The sequence below is a fragment of the Chiloscyllium punctatum genome, chromosome 3 (genome assembly GCF_047496795.1).
Source record: "Chiloscyllium punctatum isolate Juve2018m chromosome 3, sChiPun1.3, whole genome shotgun sequence".
Taxonomy (NCBI): domain Eukaryota; kingdom Metazoa; phylum Chordata; class Chondrichthyes; order Orectolobiformes; family Hemiscylliidae; genus Chiloscyllium; species Chiloscyllium punctatum.
This window is the reverse complement of record NC_092741.1, coordinates 106477100-106494227: the sequence shown is the minus strand read 5'-3', so window position 1 is coordinate 106494227 and position 17128 is coordinate 106477100. Positions and strand designations below refer to the sequence as shown.

Below are 17128 nucleotides of genomic sequence, written 5' to 3'. Positions count from 1 at the left end.
AGCTGGAACAGTGAGAATAGGAGAGAGTGTTTGAGGGATTGGAGGTACAACTGCTCACAGATTCTGTCTTCCAGTTATGGAGCAGCATTTCTTTCAGTTATTACTCTGTTCATTGTGTTTTTGTGGGCTTTTTGGGGCTTCTGGGTGCAAATTCACCCCCCTCTATATTCTGAACCCTGCCTCAGAGCTTGCTTTGCCACTTTATAAGATCATGTTTGATCCTCAACCTTGATTCTGAACCTCCCACAGGTAATTTTAAAGCAATGCGGCGATATTTGTGGCAAGTTCTCGTCAGAGGTTACATCTGCTGAATAATAGTTTAAACGGTTCTTTTAGAAATATGGTTATTGATCTCCAATCGAGGCAAATTATTTCATACTGTGTAGTTTTTTTGAGGTTTGTTTGAACTTGAGTCATTCAGAATAAATGTGAAGTGGTCAAACTCTCAGATTTAGTAAACATTTTACCACTATTATTTCATTGCAACATGAGAGTTCTTCAGTAGAACATAGAACCACTAGAAGGCTCTCTTGTCACAATGGTTCTTTATTGAATAATGTACTTGAATCATTTTTGAGATTAGCTCATAAATGAACACATTTTGGGATTGAGGAAAGCATTTGATAAGAGTTTGAATTTGAAGATGTCGAAGGTGAAGCCATAATCAATAAAATGGTCAACTCTTTTTTCACGAAGCCACCATCTCTTCATTGACTTGATTATGCAGGCAATCATGAACTGGGGAGAATTTTTCAAGAATGTTAAAAGCAGAGCTATTAATTTCAAGTATCTAATAGAAAGTTGCAAGAAGAATTGTGAAGAAGAATTGTACTGCAGTTAAATTAGAATTAGACATCAGACACGCTTGATGCTTGATAGCAAAATTCCATCAGTAGCCAACAAGTAACTTTCTGCCTACCACGCAAGGCAGAAAAGACATGATGGGAAGTCTTTGGCTAGAAACATCCTTTCATGACCTTGGAGGAACAATTGGATGTATCTTGCTTATAAACTCAGTAACTTTGAAACGAGGACAGCCTCCTGTTGAAGAATGGCTTCCATGAGAACCCTGTTCTGGCAAATGGCCTTCAGATAGATCAGAATAAATAAGTATCTGGGTTCAATATGGTCGACGAAATAAGTGACTGGGTATTCTTTGAAAAAAGGCTTGCAGATAATTTTGTGTAGCATGTTTTGTGTCCTTCAAAGACATATTGCTATATTCAATTTGTGTCCCTCTTTTTCTATTTACACCTAGCCCTTAATGTGGGTAATACTAAACTTCCGTGATCTGAGGTTCACTTTATTTTTAATATTGTCATCCTCTCATTCATTCTGAGTATACTTGCTGTCCTTGTTTACGCTTCATACAGGGCTTGTCTCATTTGTCTCCTGCATGTGTTCTTTCCCTGTGCTTACGCGAGTCATTTTGCATATTGATTTGACTAGCCCTTTCTTTGTAACAAGCATTTGCTGTTGTTGAATATTCTGCCTGTTTGGCATGCTTTCATGTGCTCATAGCCTTGCATAAATTTGTTCTTTTTATGCTTCCTGCTTTGCTCAAGGATGTTCTCTGCCTTGTCCATTTATACTTGTATGGTAGCCCTTTCACTCATGTTTCTCTGTTTTCTTGAAGCTTGCAATTTTGGTTTCCCCTCTCAAATCTATCTGGGATTGCTTTTGCTGTGACAGACTGTTCAACCACTCTTGATTTAATACAGTCAGAAAAAACGTATGTAAGTTTTGGTTATCTCTGAACCTCCGAGTTGCTGTGTGCATGAAGAATGGCAAGCTTTTATCTTTTGAAGAGTGCAACATTTTTTGCATAAAACAAACCTGGCACCTTCCACTTGTTATGGCTTACAGTTGATAGTTTTGTGGTGGGACTATTCAAAAATTTGCCTGCAAAATGTTATATATAATTAACAGTAGTGGGCGGCATGGTGGCTGAGTGGTTGGCACTGCTGCCTCACAACGCTAGGGATGTGGGTCTGATTCCAGCCTCAGGTCACTGTTTGTGTGGAGTTTGCACATTCTCTCCTTGTCTGTGTGGGTTTTCTCCAGGTGCTTCTGTTTCTTTCCATAGTCCAAAGATATGCAGGTTAGGTGGATTGGCCATGCTAAATTGCCCATAGTGTCCAGCAATGTGCAATCTAGGAAGGTTAGGATGGGAAGTGCAGAGTGACAAGGGTAGGGTTTTGGGGGGGGTGGAGGGGAGGGGGGAGGGGGGGGAGCGTGCCTGGGTAGGATGCTCTTTGGAGGGTTGTTGTGGACTTGATGGGCCGAATGGCTTCCATACTGTAAGGATTCTACGAACATAGTACACAGAACTGTGGATGCTGGAAATCTCAATTGAAAACAGAAATTGCTGAGAAATTCAGCAGGTGAGGCTGCCATTTTTGGAGAGAAAACTAAGTTAATGTTTCAAGTCCTGTAACCCTCCTTCAGAACTGATAGAATCTACAAAAATGTGGTGATTAGGGTAGGATGTTGACAGGTGGAAGTGGAGCTGAGGGAGAGGGAAGGAAAAAGTTAGACGAGTCAAGGGATTGTTGGTAGTAAACCAGGAAGGAAGATGATAATAGTCACTATGAGAGAGTGAAAATGGGTTGGCTGAGTTGAAAGCAACTCGTGGTGACAGAACCTGGGGTATGTGGGTGCGTAAAAGATATTGAAGGATGTGGCCAGGTTCTACAGTTATTGAACTTTTTATGGACAGAACGTAGGTTTTCTGCAAAGTGATCACCCAGTCTGCATTATGTCACCCCAGTGTAGAGGAAATCGCATTGTGAGCAGCGAATAAGTAGACTAGTTGAGCAGATAAATTGCAACTTCACCTCAAAGGTGTGTCTGGGGCTTTTGATTGTGTGAAGGGAAGAGGTAAACGGGTGAATGATGCCCTGCACCTTTGCTGAAGCTATAATAAATTCTTAATCTTGGAAGGAAGGAATTAATGGGTATGGAGAGAGTGTGGGTAAGTGGCATTGAAATGCCCATCAGCCATGATTGAATGGTGGAGTGGACTCGATGGGCTGAATGGCCTTACTTCCACACCTATTGTTATGGTCTCAGTACTGCAGTGTGCATTCTGTTCTGCTACCTGATGCACTTCATATGGTACGGCCTCCCTGTAGGCCTTGCAAAACAACACTTTTCACAGTATCTTTGTACATGTGATAACAATAAATCAAGTTAGATCAAATTCTGAGATTGCATGGGAGAGTGCCATGGGATTGTGTGGAAAGTGTTGGGAATGGAGGAGGAGTGGATTGGAATGTCCCAGATGGAACAGTAACTATAGAATGTTGACAAAGGAGGGAAGGGGAATCTGAGTCTGGTGGTGGCATCCAATGGTGGTGGAAATGGCAGCTTATGATCTTTTGAATTTGAAGACAAATTGGGTAGAAAGGGAGAGATAAGAGGGCCTTGTTGTTGTAGGAGGATAGAAGTGCAGAAAATGGGTTGGACATTGCTAAGAGATAGACAACCAGGGTAACTAGGTTGAAGGGAAAAGATGTGAACATTTAAGACCCTCCTGCTGAAGGTGGCTTCATTTTTTTGTTTCAAGACTTTTTAAATTAGTTTGTTTTAGATACTGCAAGTCATTTTCACAATTTATCCGTAAACCTTAGCTTCTACTTAGCTTCAAGGAAAATGAAAGATATATTTTTATAATTTAGAAATCTTTCATCCAATACTGGACATTTCTAAGAGTTGTATAGTTGCCCAGAGCTGACTTCTGAATATAGCCTTTGTCTTGGAATTCCAATAGTGTGGAAACAGGCCATTCGGCCCATTGGATTCACACCGTTCCTCCGAAGAGCATCCCCCCAGACCCACCACATCCCTGTAACCCTGCATTTCCTGTGGCTAATGCACCTAGCCTGTACATCCCTGGATAGTGTTGGAAATTTAGTAAGGCCAATTCACTTAACATGCGCATCTTTGGAATGTGGGAGGAAACCCATGCAGACACGGGTAGAATGTGCAAACTCTGCACAGACAGGTGCCTGAGGCTGGAATCGAACTCATCTCCCTGGCACGGAGAGGCAGCAGTGCTAAATACTGAGCCACCGTGCTGCCCAATTTGTGTATCGTTCCTTGCAGTAAAGAAATGGGAATAGAACATACATTTATTTTACTATGAACATTGAGTTGCTTTTGCAAATTTCAACTGTCAAAGAAAAATCTTCTTGCCTTAATGATTTTATGGTATGTTAATTGAGCGTAAAATGAATCTCACCATCATATTTCTCCAGTTGTTTACAATGCACTTATGACAGCAACCATGGAGCTTCAGAAAGGAAAAAAAATTGGTATTTGGCATGATGCAGAGGAAAATGTATAAACTAAGGTAAGTACCATTTTAAGATTCTTTCTTCTACATTCTAGAATAATTTTAGTTTTGATATTGACCACCTTTAATATTATTTTTATAGGTAATGATGGTAGCGACCTAAAAGTTTTGCACCTTTCTAAAGTAAAAAGATGACCGAGGTACAAGCAACAGTGGAATTTTCAGTGGAGTTACACAAATTTTACAATGTGGACCTATTCCAGAGGGGGTAATTACTCTTTACACCATTCCTATTGTTGGTTTTGTAAAAGATAAGGTGCAAACTGCTTGTGTTACTAAATTATTGCTGAATTACTTTGGAAAGCAAATGTGCAATATATAGATGCAAAATATAATTAAACCTATTCTAACAAGCATTGCCAAGGGCGGGAGAGGAAGTAGTTCTCTGTGTAGTGTTGAATGAGGTAAAGTTAAATTAAAATCAGCGAATGTGAGGTTTGTAATTGTATTGGGGAACTGTGTGACGAGGCATGTCTTTTCCAATAATACACTTTTAAAAATAATTTCAGGATAGAAATAACTCACAACATTTCTTCGGCGGTTTAACTTTTACTGTTTTACCCTCTTAAATGCTGCAATACCTGACACTTTGCATTGAAAGAAGATACAATTGAAACTTCATTATCTTGTTGAATAACTGGCCGATAGTTGATGCAATTTTTTGGTTTCCATTTTTTTTTTAAGATGTGGGCATTGCTGTCTAGCCAATAGTATTGCCTATTTCCTAATTGCCCTTGAGAAGATGTTGGTGAGCAGTATTCCTTCTAATTTTTTTTCGGCTGCACAGAGCTCCAAGGTCCACGTGAGGCAACAACCTTTGGAACTGGAAGTCAATACTGTCATCAGCATCTGCATGTCAAATATTGTGCATGGAGCATAGGGACAGATGTGTATGCAGCTGAGAGAGAACATCGGTGTTGAGCCATTTTTTTGAACTGCCCCCCCCAGTCCCTGCAGTGTGTTTATGTCCACGGTGCTTTTAGTTAGGGAGTCCCAGGATTTTGACTCAGTGCAAGCAAAGGAATAATGATACATTTCCAACTTAGGCTGATGAGTGGCTTTGTGGAGAACGTGTAGGTGGTGGTGTTCAAGGGTCCAACGGTCTCTGCCGCATGTGTCATTTCCAAGTGTTAGTGGTGATGAGTTAGAAGGGATCTTCGAGGGACTTCGGTGAATTACTGCCATGTAGATAGTACATAATGTTGCTACTCTGCAGTGGTGATTGGGGAGGTGGATGGAATACCAATCAGGCATGTTGCTTTGTCTGGATGGTGGCAAACTTGACTGTTTGTTGGAGCTGCACCCATCCAGCAAGCACAGAATGCTTCATGATACTCTTGACTTGTATCTTGTACATTGTTGACCGCGCCAATCAAGAAGTGAGTTATTCATCACAGAATTCGCAGTCTTTTGACCTGCTCTAGTAATCCCAAATTTTATTCAGCTGATTCAGTTCAGTTTCTCATCAGTGATATTTCCAGGATGTTAATGGGGGATTGAGCAAAAGTAATGTCATTGAACGTCCAGGGATGGTTGGATTGTTTCTTCTTGGAGATGGCAATTGCTCAGCACTTGTGTAGCATTAAAATTGCTTAGCACTTATTAGCTTGTATTGTCAGGCTTTGTTTTACATAGATACAACTGCATGAGACTTAAATGACTTGATTGCTGATACATTTTTTTTCGATTCCATAGAGAACCAGTGTCTTCCTATTAATATCTCCAATAATGGAATAATTAAAACTAAGATTACACAAGTTTTGGTAACTGAGTTTGAACTTCTTCCCACTACTCCAGGACTGCTCAGAGTGTAAAACCAAAAGCAAACTTTGCTATATATGTTAAATTACTTTTATAAACTTTTGATTTCTGTTAAGTGTCATTTGCATCTTATTTAAATTTTAGGCCAATCAGACTAATCAACCATCAACAAATGTTACCTGTTCTTTAGGTTTGTACTTTTTTCAGAGAGTCTGAGAGAATATTATGTTTCAAATTGTGTTAGATTTATCTTGGTAAACATTTAGTGGTTTGTTTCTTGTATTCAAGAGTGAGTTACGGTGGGTGGGGGTGATTTCCAGGATTTAGGCATTTTTGTTAATTGAAAGTACAGCATTCCTTAACAGACTTAATGGATTGTGCAGTTGTAAATACCCCAGCATAAATATTGGGGTAAGTGTAGGCTAGTCAGCCCAAGCTGTGTTTCTGTAGCTCTCATTAACAACTATTATCTTTGTATTCACAATTATTGGGACTGCAACATTTGGACTGGTTTTTATCAGCAAGAATTTTAAGTTTTTTTTCAATCCTGCATAGTACTACTTAAATGTACATAAAACTAAACCAATGCACTAGATTATTTTGGTAACACAGAACAGTACAGCACAGTACAGACCCGTTGGCCCTCGATGTTGTGCCGACCTTTATCCTACTCTAAGATCAAACTAACCTACATACTCTTATTTCACTATCACCCATGTGCCTATCCAAGAGTTGCTTAAATGTCCCTAATGTATCTGATTCTACTACTACCACACACCTACCTTTTGACCATGTCCAGTAAACCTTCCTCCAATCACCTTAAAATTATACCCCCTTGTGATTGCAGTTCCACCCTGGGAAAAAGTCTCTGGCTATCCACTCCATGCCTGTCATCATCTTGTACACCTCTGTCAAGTCATTTCTCATCCTCCTTCGCTCCAATGAGAAAAATTCTAGCTCCCTCAACCTTGCTTCATAAGACATGCTTTCCAGTTCAGGCAGCATCATGGTAACCTCTGTAAAGCTTTCACATCCTTTCTACAATGTGGTGACCAGGACCGAACACAATATTCCAAGTGTGGTCTAACCAGGGCTTTGTACAGCTGCAGCATAACCTCAATGCTCTTAAACTCAATCCCCCTGCTAATGAAACGCACCATACGCCATCAGCTTGGGTGGCAACTTTGAGGGATCAATGGATGTGGACCCCAAGATCCCTCTGTTCCTTCACACTGCCAAGAATCCTGCTTTTTAACCCTGTAATCTGCATTCAAATTTGACCTTCCAAAATTAACCACTTTGCACTTTTCCAGGTTGAACTCCATCTGCCTCTTCTCAGCCCAGTTCTGCAATCTGTCAATGTCCCGTTGAAACCTACAATATCCCTCCACACTATCCACAATTTCACCAACCTTTGTGTTATCGGCAAACTTACTAATCTACTCTTCCCCTTCCTCACCCAAGTCATTTATAAAAATCACAAAGAGCAGATGTCCCAGAATAGATTCCTGTGGGACTCCATACGTCACTGACCTCCAGGCTGACTACTTTCCATCTACTACCACCCTCTGTCTTCTATGGGCCAGCCAAGTCAGATTTCCGTATATCCCATGCCTCCTCCTTTTCTGAATGAGCTTACTGTAGGGAACCTTATCAAACACCATGCTAAGATCCACATACCACATCCATTGCTCTACCTTTATAAATGTGTTTTGTCACATCCTTAAAGAATTCAATAAGGCTTGTGAAGTATGACCTGCCCCTCACAAAGCCATACCGACTATCTGTAATCAAGTTATGCTTTTCCAAATAATCTTAAGTTTATGTACTCTATTGAAATTAATCTTGGGGCATTGCAGCCTCAAGGCTTATTTAAAACTTCTTACTTGAAACTTTATTGCAGATGAGGTACTTTGGAAATGAGTTAGCTTTATAGTGGGGCTTCTTTTGATTTGAGTTGCATGCCATAATTTGGCCATAATCAGGTACAGCCCTGGGAATTGTCACAATACTCATATTGGCACAATGAACCTCCGGTGATGCGTTCACTAGAATTTAATGGAAAAATAATAATATCCTATAGAGGACTTAACAATAGATGGAGAGTGGTATGGCTAAGATTCAGCAGAAGTTGAAATAAGTAACAACTTAATGCTTCTATAAATTTGCAAATAATTTGCCTTTACATGTTTAATCAAATACTGGAGTTGCTTTTTATTCTATTTTTATCACTAATTCCAGTTGTATATAATTGAGCAATTACAAATGAGTATAGATCTGTTAAAATGAAGATTTTTGGTTGTTATATTTTTATTTCAGTTCTGACTGTCAGTGCCAAACATGAATGGATAAAGTTGAAAGTTTAAATCATTTTAAATCAAGTTGTCACATGAAAGTGAGACTGGTTTCGTGGACAAAGACAGAAGCAGTAATTTCATTGCATACCAAACATGAAACTGCTTCTTCATGCAGCTGCATTTTGCTCCTGTTCTATTTCAAACAGGTTTCTTGCATCAACCTGACTCTGGTTTTCAGTAAGCACAGAGAATGTTGTAAATACACATGTCTATCAGCATCTCAGAAGTGAGAAGCAGAGTTAATGCTTCGTCAGAATGAAATTTAAAAATGACCTTGCATTAAACTTTTTTCAGGATTTTTGCTTCCTCCTTTGGCTGAACACATTATTTGCAATCTGCACTTGTAACATAGTTTGAAAATTACATAAAGTGTAAAACTCAGAAACAGCCCACTGCGATCAATTGATCTATCCTGTCATTTATGCTTCTCCTTTCACTCTTTATCTAATCCTATCTGCTTATCATTTGAATTTTTTTTAACCTTTATTGTTTCAGCTTTTCTTTAAATGTGTCTATCCATTTACCTCTGTGGTTGTGAGTTACATTCTGTGAATAAAGAAGGTTATCCTGAATTCCCTTTTGAATTAGTTTGTGATATTTTATATTTCTTGCCTTAAGTTATGGACTCCCCAACGAATGAAAGCATGCTTTTCTCTACTTTACCTTTCAAACTTTTGTGCTGATGTAGAAGCCTCTGGATCACATCTTGGTCTCTCGTGCCTTTCCTGATAAATATGTGATCTCAGTTTAGGCATCACCTTTGTGAATCACTTTACTACCTTCTACGTTGCCACATTCTTATTATCATGTGTTGCCCAGAGCAACATACATGTATAGTCCATCCATGGTTGTGTATAAGTACAACTGATGTAGCATGCAGCTGCATAAATAGAAAATTGGCTGAGTGATAGGAAGCAGAAAGTAATGGTCAATGAGTACATTTGGGCAGGTAGAAGGTTTGTGATGAAGTTCCTCAGGGGTCAGTATTGAGAGCCTTTTCATGATATGTTATTGACCTGATCTTGGTGGGGTCAGATTCAGAGTTTGCAAGATGACAAGAAACTTAGGCGAACTGTAAACTGACGAGGGTAGTGTAGAACTCCAAAAAAGGACATTGACAAATTGGGGAATTGGGTGGATAGATAAAGTTGAAAGAACATAAAAGAGCAAAGGAAGTATTGCACAGGTCAGACCCGTGACATGTGCCTCTTGCTTGATGTGGGAGCTCAGGAACATGGCTGACGTTCCTGATTCTTATACTTGCAAGACGTGTGTCCAGCTGCAGCTCTTGTTTGACTACATGACGGCTCTGAAGCTGCAGATGGACTCATTGTGGAGCATCTGCGATGCTGAGGAAGTCGTGGATAGCACGTTTAGTGAACTGGTCACACCGCAGGTTAGAATTGCTGAGGGAGACAGTGAAGGGGTGACCAAAAGGCAGAAAAGGAGTAAGAAGGCAGTGCAAGTAGCCCCTGTGGTCATCTCCCTCCATTTTCTGTACTGTTGGGGGAGATGGCTCACCAGGGGAGGGCAGCAGTTGCCAAGATCATGGCACCGTGGCGGGCACCGCTGTTCAGAAGGGCGGGAAAAAGACTCGTAGGGCCATAGTCACAGGGGATTCTATTGTGAGGGGAGTAGATAGGCAATTCTGTGGCCGAAAATGAGACTCCTGGATGGTATGTTGCCTCCCAGGTGCTCAGGTCAGGGGTGTCACCGATCGGCTGCAGAGCATTCTAAAAGGGGAGGATGAACAGCCAGTTGTCTTGGTGCATGTAGGCACCAGTGATATAAATAAAAAATGAGATGAGGTCCTGAAAGCAGAATTCAGGGAGCTAGGAGAGAAGTTAAAAAGGAGGATCTCAAAGGTAGTGATCTCTATTCTAGCCAGAGTAGAAGTGAAAAAAATAGGCATGATGAACGCATGGCTTGAGGGATGGTGTAGGAGGGAGGGTTCAAATTTGTTGGACTTGGGACTGGTTCTGGGGAAGATGGGACGATTACAAAATGGACAGTCTACATCTGAACAAGACTGGAGTTTTTGCTACTGCTGCTGGGGTGCATTTAAACTAATGTGGCTGGAAACCAGAAGAGAAGGCAAGTAGAGAGCGAGGTGGAAACTGGAGACTAAGTATCATGAAGATAGCATTAATAAGGGGATGAATAGGCAGATAGCAGATGAACGCAAAAGAACTGGTGGCCTGAAGTGCAAGGAGTATACTGGGTAAGCCTGATGAACTTCGGGCTTGGATTGATACCTGGGAGTATGACATTACTGCAATCACAGAGACTTGGTTGAAGAAAGGGCATGATTGGCAACTAAATGTTCCAGGATATAGATGCCTCAGACAGGACAGGGAGGAGTAAAAAAAGGGGGGGGGGGGGGGGGGGGGGTGGGTGGCGGGTGGAGTTGCATTGCTGGTCAGGGATGACATAATGGATGTGCTAAAGGAGGACATTATGGAGAGCTTGAGGAGTGAGGCATTATGGGTGGAGCTGAGAAATAAGAAGGGTGCAGTTACATTGTTGGGGCTGTATTACAGACCTCCCAACAGTAACCATGTGGTAGAAGAACAATTAGTTGAACAGATTGTGGAAAGATGTAGAGGTGACAGGGTGGTGGTGATGGGAGATTTTAATTTTCCCAACATTGACAGAACCCTGTGGTCATGCTGCAGCTGTACAAAACTCTGGTGCAGCTGCACTTGGAGTATTGTGTAAGTCCTGTTCAGCACATTATAGGAAGGATATGGAAGCTTTGGAAAGGATTCAGACGAGATTTACTAGAATGTTGCCTGGTATGGAGGGACGGTCTAATGAAGAAAGGCTGAGGGACTTGAGGCTGTTTTCATTAGAGAGAAGGTTCAGAGGTGACTTAATTGAGACGTATAAGATAATCAAAGGGTTAGATAGGGTGGACAGTGAGAGCCTTTTTCTTCGGATGGTGATGGCTAACATGAAGGGATATAGCTTTAAATTGAGGGGCAATAGATATAGGACAGATGTCAGAGATAGGTGCTTTACTCAAAGAGTAGTAGGGGTGTGGAAAGCACTGCTGCAACAGTAGTAAACTTGCCAACTTTAAGAGCATTTAAATTATCATTGGATAGACATATGGACGTTGTGGTTCTGTTCGCCGAGCTGGGAATTTGTGTTGCAGACATTTCGTCCTCTGTCTCGGTGACATCTCTCCACCCCGGAGGCTCCCAGCCTCATTCCTGATGAAGGACTCCTGCCTGAAACATCAATTTTCCTGCTCCTCGGATATTGCATGACCTGTGCTTTTCCAGCACTGCTCTAATCTTGTCTCTTTCACCTAGTTGTTTTCCACATAGACAACATTTACCACACTGCCATTATCAATCATCTTTGTCGCTTCCTCAAAAAACTCAATTTAAGTTTGTGAGACCCGACCTTCTCTGTGCAAAGCCATTCTGCCTATTGCTAAAAATGTCCATATTTTTCCAAATGTGAAAAAATCCAATCCCTCACTACCTTTTACAGTAATTTTGCTACCATTGATGTAAGGCTTGCAGATCTGTAATTTCCTGGATTATCCCTGTTGCCCTTCTTAAACAAAGGAACAACATACCATATGCTGCCTTGACCACCTTATCCGCTTGTGAATTGTGGACCTGTACATCTAAATCCCTCTATGTTGATGCTACTAAGAGCTCTGCCATTTACTGTATACTTCCTCCTGCATTAGATCTTCCAAACTGCATTACTTTGCATTTTTCCAGATTTATTACCACCTACTATTTCTCCACCGAAGTCTTCAGCCTTTCTATATTCTGCTGAATCCCCTGGTAATCCTCCTCACTATCCACAGCTGCCCCAATCTTTGTATTGTTTGCAAACTTATGAATCAAGCTACCTACATACTCCTCCAAATGATTTTTCTACATTACAAAAATAGCGGTCCCAGCACTGGTCACAGATCTCTAGTCTTAAAAACACCCTTCCATCACTACTTTGTCCTCTGACTAAGCCAGTTCTGTAGCCACCTCACCAGCTCATTATGTATCACATGTGACTCCACCTTTTGTATTAGACTGCCACGAGGGACCTTGTCAAAGGCATTGCTAGAGTCCACATAGACAACATCTACCACACTGCCATTATCAATCATCTTTGTCACTTCCTCAAAAAACTCAATTTAAATTTGTGAGACACGACTTTCCCTGCACAAAGTCATTCTGCCTATTGCTAAAAAGTCCATATTTTTCCAAATGTGACAAAATCCAAACCCTCAGAACCTTCTATAGTAATTTCGCTAGCATTGATGTAAGGCTAGCTAACCTGTAATTTCCCAGATTATCCCGGTTTCCCTTTTTAAACAAAAGAACAACATTGGCTATTCTCCAGTCCTTTGAGACTTGTCCAGTGACTAAAGAGCATACAAAAATTTCATACAAGGCCCCACCAATTTCCTCACCTGCCACCCTTAGTTTTCTGGAATAGATCCCATCAAGTCCTGGTGACGTGACTACCTTAGTGTTTTTCAAAATACCCCAACACCACCAGTTTTTTAAATGTTGATATGCCTTAGAATGTCAACATAGCCTTCTTGAGGCTCACCATCTATCATTTCTTCTCTTTTATGAACCGGTGCAAAGCTTTCCTCCATGCATAAATTCTCTCCTTTGTCCTTGAGTAGACCAACATTTTCCTTAGCTACTCTCTTGCTGCTAATATGTATATTACATGTCTTGGGATTTTCGTTAATCTTGTCTGTCAAAAGCACTTCATGGCCCCTTTTCACTCCCCCCCCCCCCCCCCCCCCCATTGTTTGTTTGAGTTATTTCCTCCTAACTTTGTATTCTTTGAGGGCTTTGTTTGTCTTCAGTTTCCTAAACTTTACGTATGTCCCCTTTTTCTGTTTTGAATCTTGTCTAAGCTCTCAATTTCTGTTGTCATTCAAGGTACCTGAATCTTGCCATCCTTATCCTTCATTTTTATAGGTGCATTGCTAGTCCTGAACTCTAATCCACTGTCCTTTAAAACATTTCCACATGCCAGATGTGGATTAACTCTCAAACGTTTACCCTAGTCTACATTTCGCAGTTGCTGTTCAATATTCTGGTAGTAAGCCTTTCCCCAGTTTAGTACTTTCACCCGAGGACTCCTCTTATCCTTACCCATAAGGAACTAAAACTCACAGGATTATGGCCACTGTTCCTCAAATGCTCTCTCACTAAAACTTTGATCACCTGACCAGGTTGATTCCTCAAAACTCAGCCTAATGTGGCCCCTCCCCTAGTTAGACAATTTACATATTGTTTTAGAAATTATCCCTGAACACACAACAAATTGATTTCCATCCTTCTCCCCCATCAAAAGTGATTGTACCCCTCATATTCCTGAGCTCTACCCATGTGGTCTTGCTAGATGAGACCCCCCAAGGTGTCCTTCCTCAGTAGAGCTGTGATTTTCTCCATTCTGAGTAACACATATCCTGAAACTGTTACATCCCTCTCTATCTTGTCTGAAATATGTAAATCTCAGAATATTAAGCTGCCAGTATTGTCTCTCTCTCAACCAAGACAATGTAACATCAGCTACATCATCATAGTTATATGTATTAATTCAAGCCCAGTCTATCTGCCTTAACTGTCACTTCCTTACATTAAAATAAATACACCTCAGACTGGCAATCCTGCCAAATTCAGTAATCTCCCCGTCTTTTATTTCCTTTAGTCTAACTGGCCTTGGTCTCTGACTCGTCCTTGGACATTTTAGTTGCTGACCTACTGCTCCGCTCCCGTGCCCCCGCCACATCACTTTATGGCACGAGCGAGAATTTTGGTGCTCCTCCAGTTTTGTTGCGACCTGTCCTCCTTGTACAGGTCCGACTTGACTTGGAAGATATCCCAATGATCCACATACCTGAAGCCCTCCCACCTGCACCAGCTCTTTACCCACGTATTTAGCTATCTTTGTATTCCTTACCCTCTCAGCATGTAGCACAGGAACTAATCCTGAGATTACAGTTCTAGAGGTCGTGCTTTTCAAGTATCTATCTAACTCGCTCAACTCCCTTTGCAGGACCTCATCTCTCTCTCTGCCTATGTCATTGATACCAGTGTATACCACAACCTCTGGCTGTTCAGCCTCCTCCTTAGGAATATCTTGTACTCACTCAGATGCATCCTTAACCCTGCACCAAGAAGGCAACTTGGTATCCTGAAGTCTTGTGCGCAGCCACAGGAATGTCTTTTTGTGCCTGTGACAGTAGAGTTCCCTGTCACTACCATTTGCCCAAAATTCGACCCTCCCTGCTGTACGGCAGTGCCAGTCGTGATGCCAATGATTTGGTGGCGGCTGTTGCTGCTGCTTTCCTGAAGAGGCCATCTCTTCCCTACCAACAATATCCAAAACGATGTACGTATTCAGTAAGAGAATGGCTCAGGGGACTCATGCACTGACAGCGCATGCTTAATTGTGTTCCTGTTGGTCACAACTTCCTCACAGTGCCAGGGATCCAGGTTCAATTCCAGCCATGGGTGACTTTGTGTGGCGTTTGTAGATGTGAAGCTGGAAAAGCACACCAGATCAGAAAGCATGAGGAGCAGGAAATACAACGTTTCAGACCGAAACCCTTTGCCTGGACTGGGGAGGGGGTAGGAGTCCAGAAGTATATAGAGGGGGGGGGGGGTGGTGGGGCTAGTGGTAAGGGTAGGAGGGATGGTGATAGGTGAATGCAGTAGGAGGTTGTTGTGATTGGTTAGTGGGAAGAGTGGAGCGGTTAGGTGAGTAGGAAGATGGACAGGTTAAGTCAGGTCAGGGAGGTAACAAGGAGGAGTGGGGCTAGACATTGGATAAGGCTAGGGGAGGAGGGATTTTGAAACTGATGAAATCAATGTTGAGGCCAGTGGGCTGTAAGCTTCCCAGGTGAAATATAAGGTATTGTTCCTCCAGTTCCTGTTTGGCCTCACTCCAACAGTGGAGGAGACAAATGATTGCCACGTCGCCGGGAGAGTGGCAGTGGGAATTAAGTTTGCAAGTTTGTATGGGTTCGTCTGGGTGCTTTGGTTTTCTCTCCCAGTCCAAAGGTGTGCAGATTAGATGCAATGGCTGTGCTAAAATTGCACTCTAGTGTTCAGATGTGTGCAGGCGAGATGGATTACCATAGTAAATTGGGGTTATGGGGATGGGGTGGATCTGGATTTGATGGTTTTCTTTGGAGGGTTGGTGCATACTCCATGTGCCAAATGATCTCTTTCTGCACTGTAGGGATTTTATGATTCTACGGTCACCCAACTCCTTGTCTGAATAGCCATTACTGGTTGTGTGACCAGCTTGCTAAATGTACTGTCTTCATAGTGAGGTCTGCTGCAGCTCCAGGCACTCCATGTGGAAAATCAAAAGCTGCAGCTGAACACACTTGTTGCATACATAGTCATCATGAACACTGGAAGTGTCTCTGATTTCTCACATATTACAGGGGTTAAATTCCCTTGTTACTGTGAACCTTCTCAACTAAATCAATCTTATCAACTGCAAATCATAATCTAGGAACTGATTGCACAAGTTTATCCACTCGTCACCAAGCTCCAGTCTCTCACTCCCACTCTCTGTTTCCAGGAGACCACAACTACAAAAGGTATCTCTCTCCAAACACTACTCACCCAATTTTTAAACCTGGTTCCTAAGCAACCAAGCTTATGTCATTTTTCGAGTCATGATGTCACCTCTGGTGATGCTCTGCCCCTAGCTTCAGATCCATAATGCTGCTGCTCACCCCAAGGTTTGCTGCTGTCACTGCTTGAACTGTCCTTGGTCCTGACCCTGCTCCTCGGGTATTTATCCTGCTGCCACTGTTTACACCCAGGTTCACTCTCCTTCACTCTGCGCCACTTGGACTGATGCAGAGAAATGTGGGGTTGTGCATTTTGTTAAGAAGGTCATTGAAAGTCAATAGGAATACAATTCTGAAGAGGGTATAGGAGCAGAATGACCTGGGTGCATATGTTGTGATCTTGAAGGTCAGTTAGAAATAGCGGTTAATAAAGCATACAGTGTCTTTGGCTTTATTAATAGCACCATAGAGTACAAGAGCAGAACAAGAAGGTGATGTTGAACTTGTTCCAGGCACTTGTTAGACCTCCACTGCATTACTAGGAGAAAGTGAGGACTGCAGGTGCTGGAGATCAGAGTTGAAAAGTGTGGTGCTGGAAAAGCATAGCCAGTCAGGCAGCATCCGAGGAGCAGGAGAATCAATGTTTCGGGCATAAGCCCTTCATCAGGAATGTTGAAGGACTTACACCCGAAACAACAATTCTCCTGCTTCTCGGATGCTGCCTGACCTGCTGTGCCTTTACACCTCCATACTTTTCAACTCAGCTGCATTACTGTGTACATTCCTATGTGTACATAGGAAAGATGTAAATGTATAGGAATGAATGCAGAAATGGTTTACAAGAATCGTTCAGGAATGAGAATTTTCAATTCTAAGGATAGATTGAAGACGTTTGAACTGTTCTCCCTGGAGACAAGAAGGCTGAAAGGAGATTTAATAAAGTTTACAAAATTGTGAGCAGGCTGGACAGAGTAGACAGGGAGAAGCTGTTCCCACTTATATGTGGAAAAAGAATAAGGGGACACAGATTTAAAGTAGTGTGCAAATGGCACAATGGTAATATGAAAGCAGCAC

The 17128-nt window shown here is 41.8% G+C and overlaps 1 protein-coding gene across 6 annotated transcripts in view; it reads left to right on the top strand.

Annotated features, from left to right (window-relative positions):
• Positions 1-17128, top strand: part of fam135a (family with sequence similarity 135 member A) — a 306374-nt gene that overhangs the window by 35585 nt on the left and 253661 nt on the right. For 3 of the 6 annotated variants that reach the window (XM_072557981.1, XM_072557946.1, XM_072557963.1), the window contains exons 2-3: positions 4260-4354; positions 4440-4565. The exons of 1 other annotated variant lie outside the window; for it this stretch is intronic. In XM_072557981.1, the coding sequence (XP_072414082.1) occupies positions 4489-4565 (77 nt within the window). In that variant the 5' untranslated portion in view covers positions 4260-4354; positions 4440-4488. Of the gene's footprint in view, positions 1-1636; positions 1733-4259; positions 4355-4439; positions 4566-17128 lie in introns of all 6 variants that reach the window. 2 more of the 6 variants (XM_072557955.1, XM_072557972.1) reach the window with 2 other exon arrangements.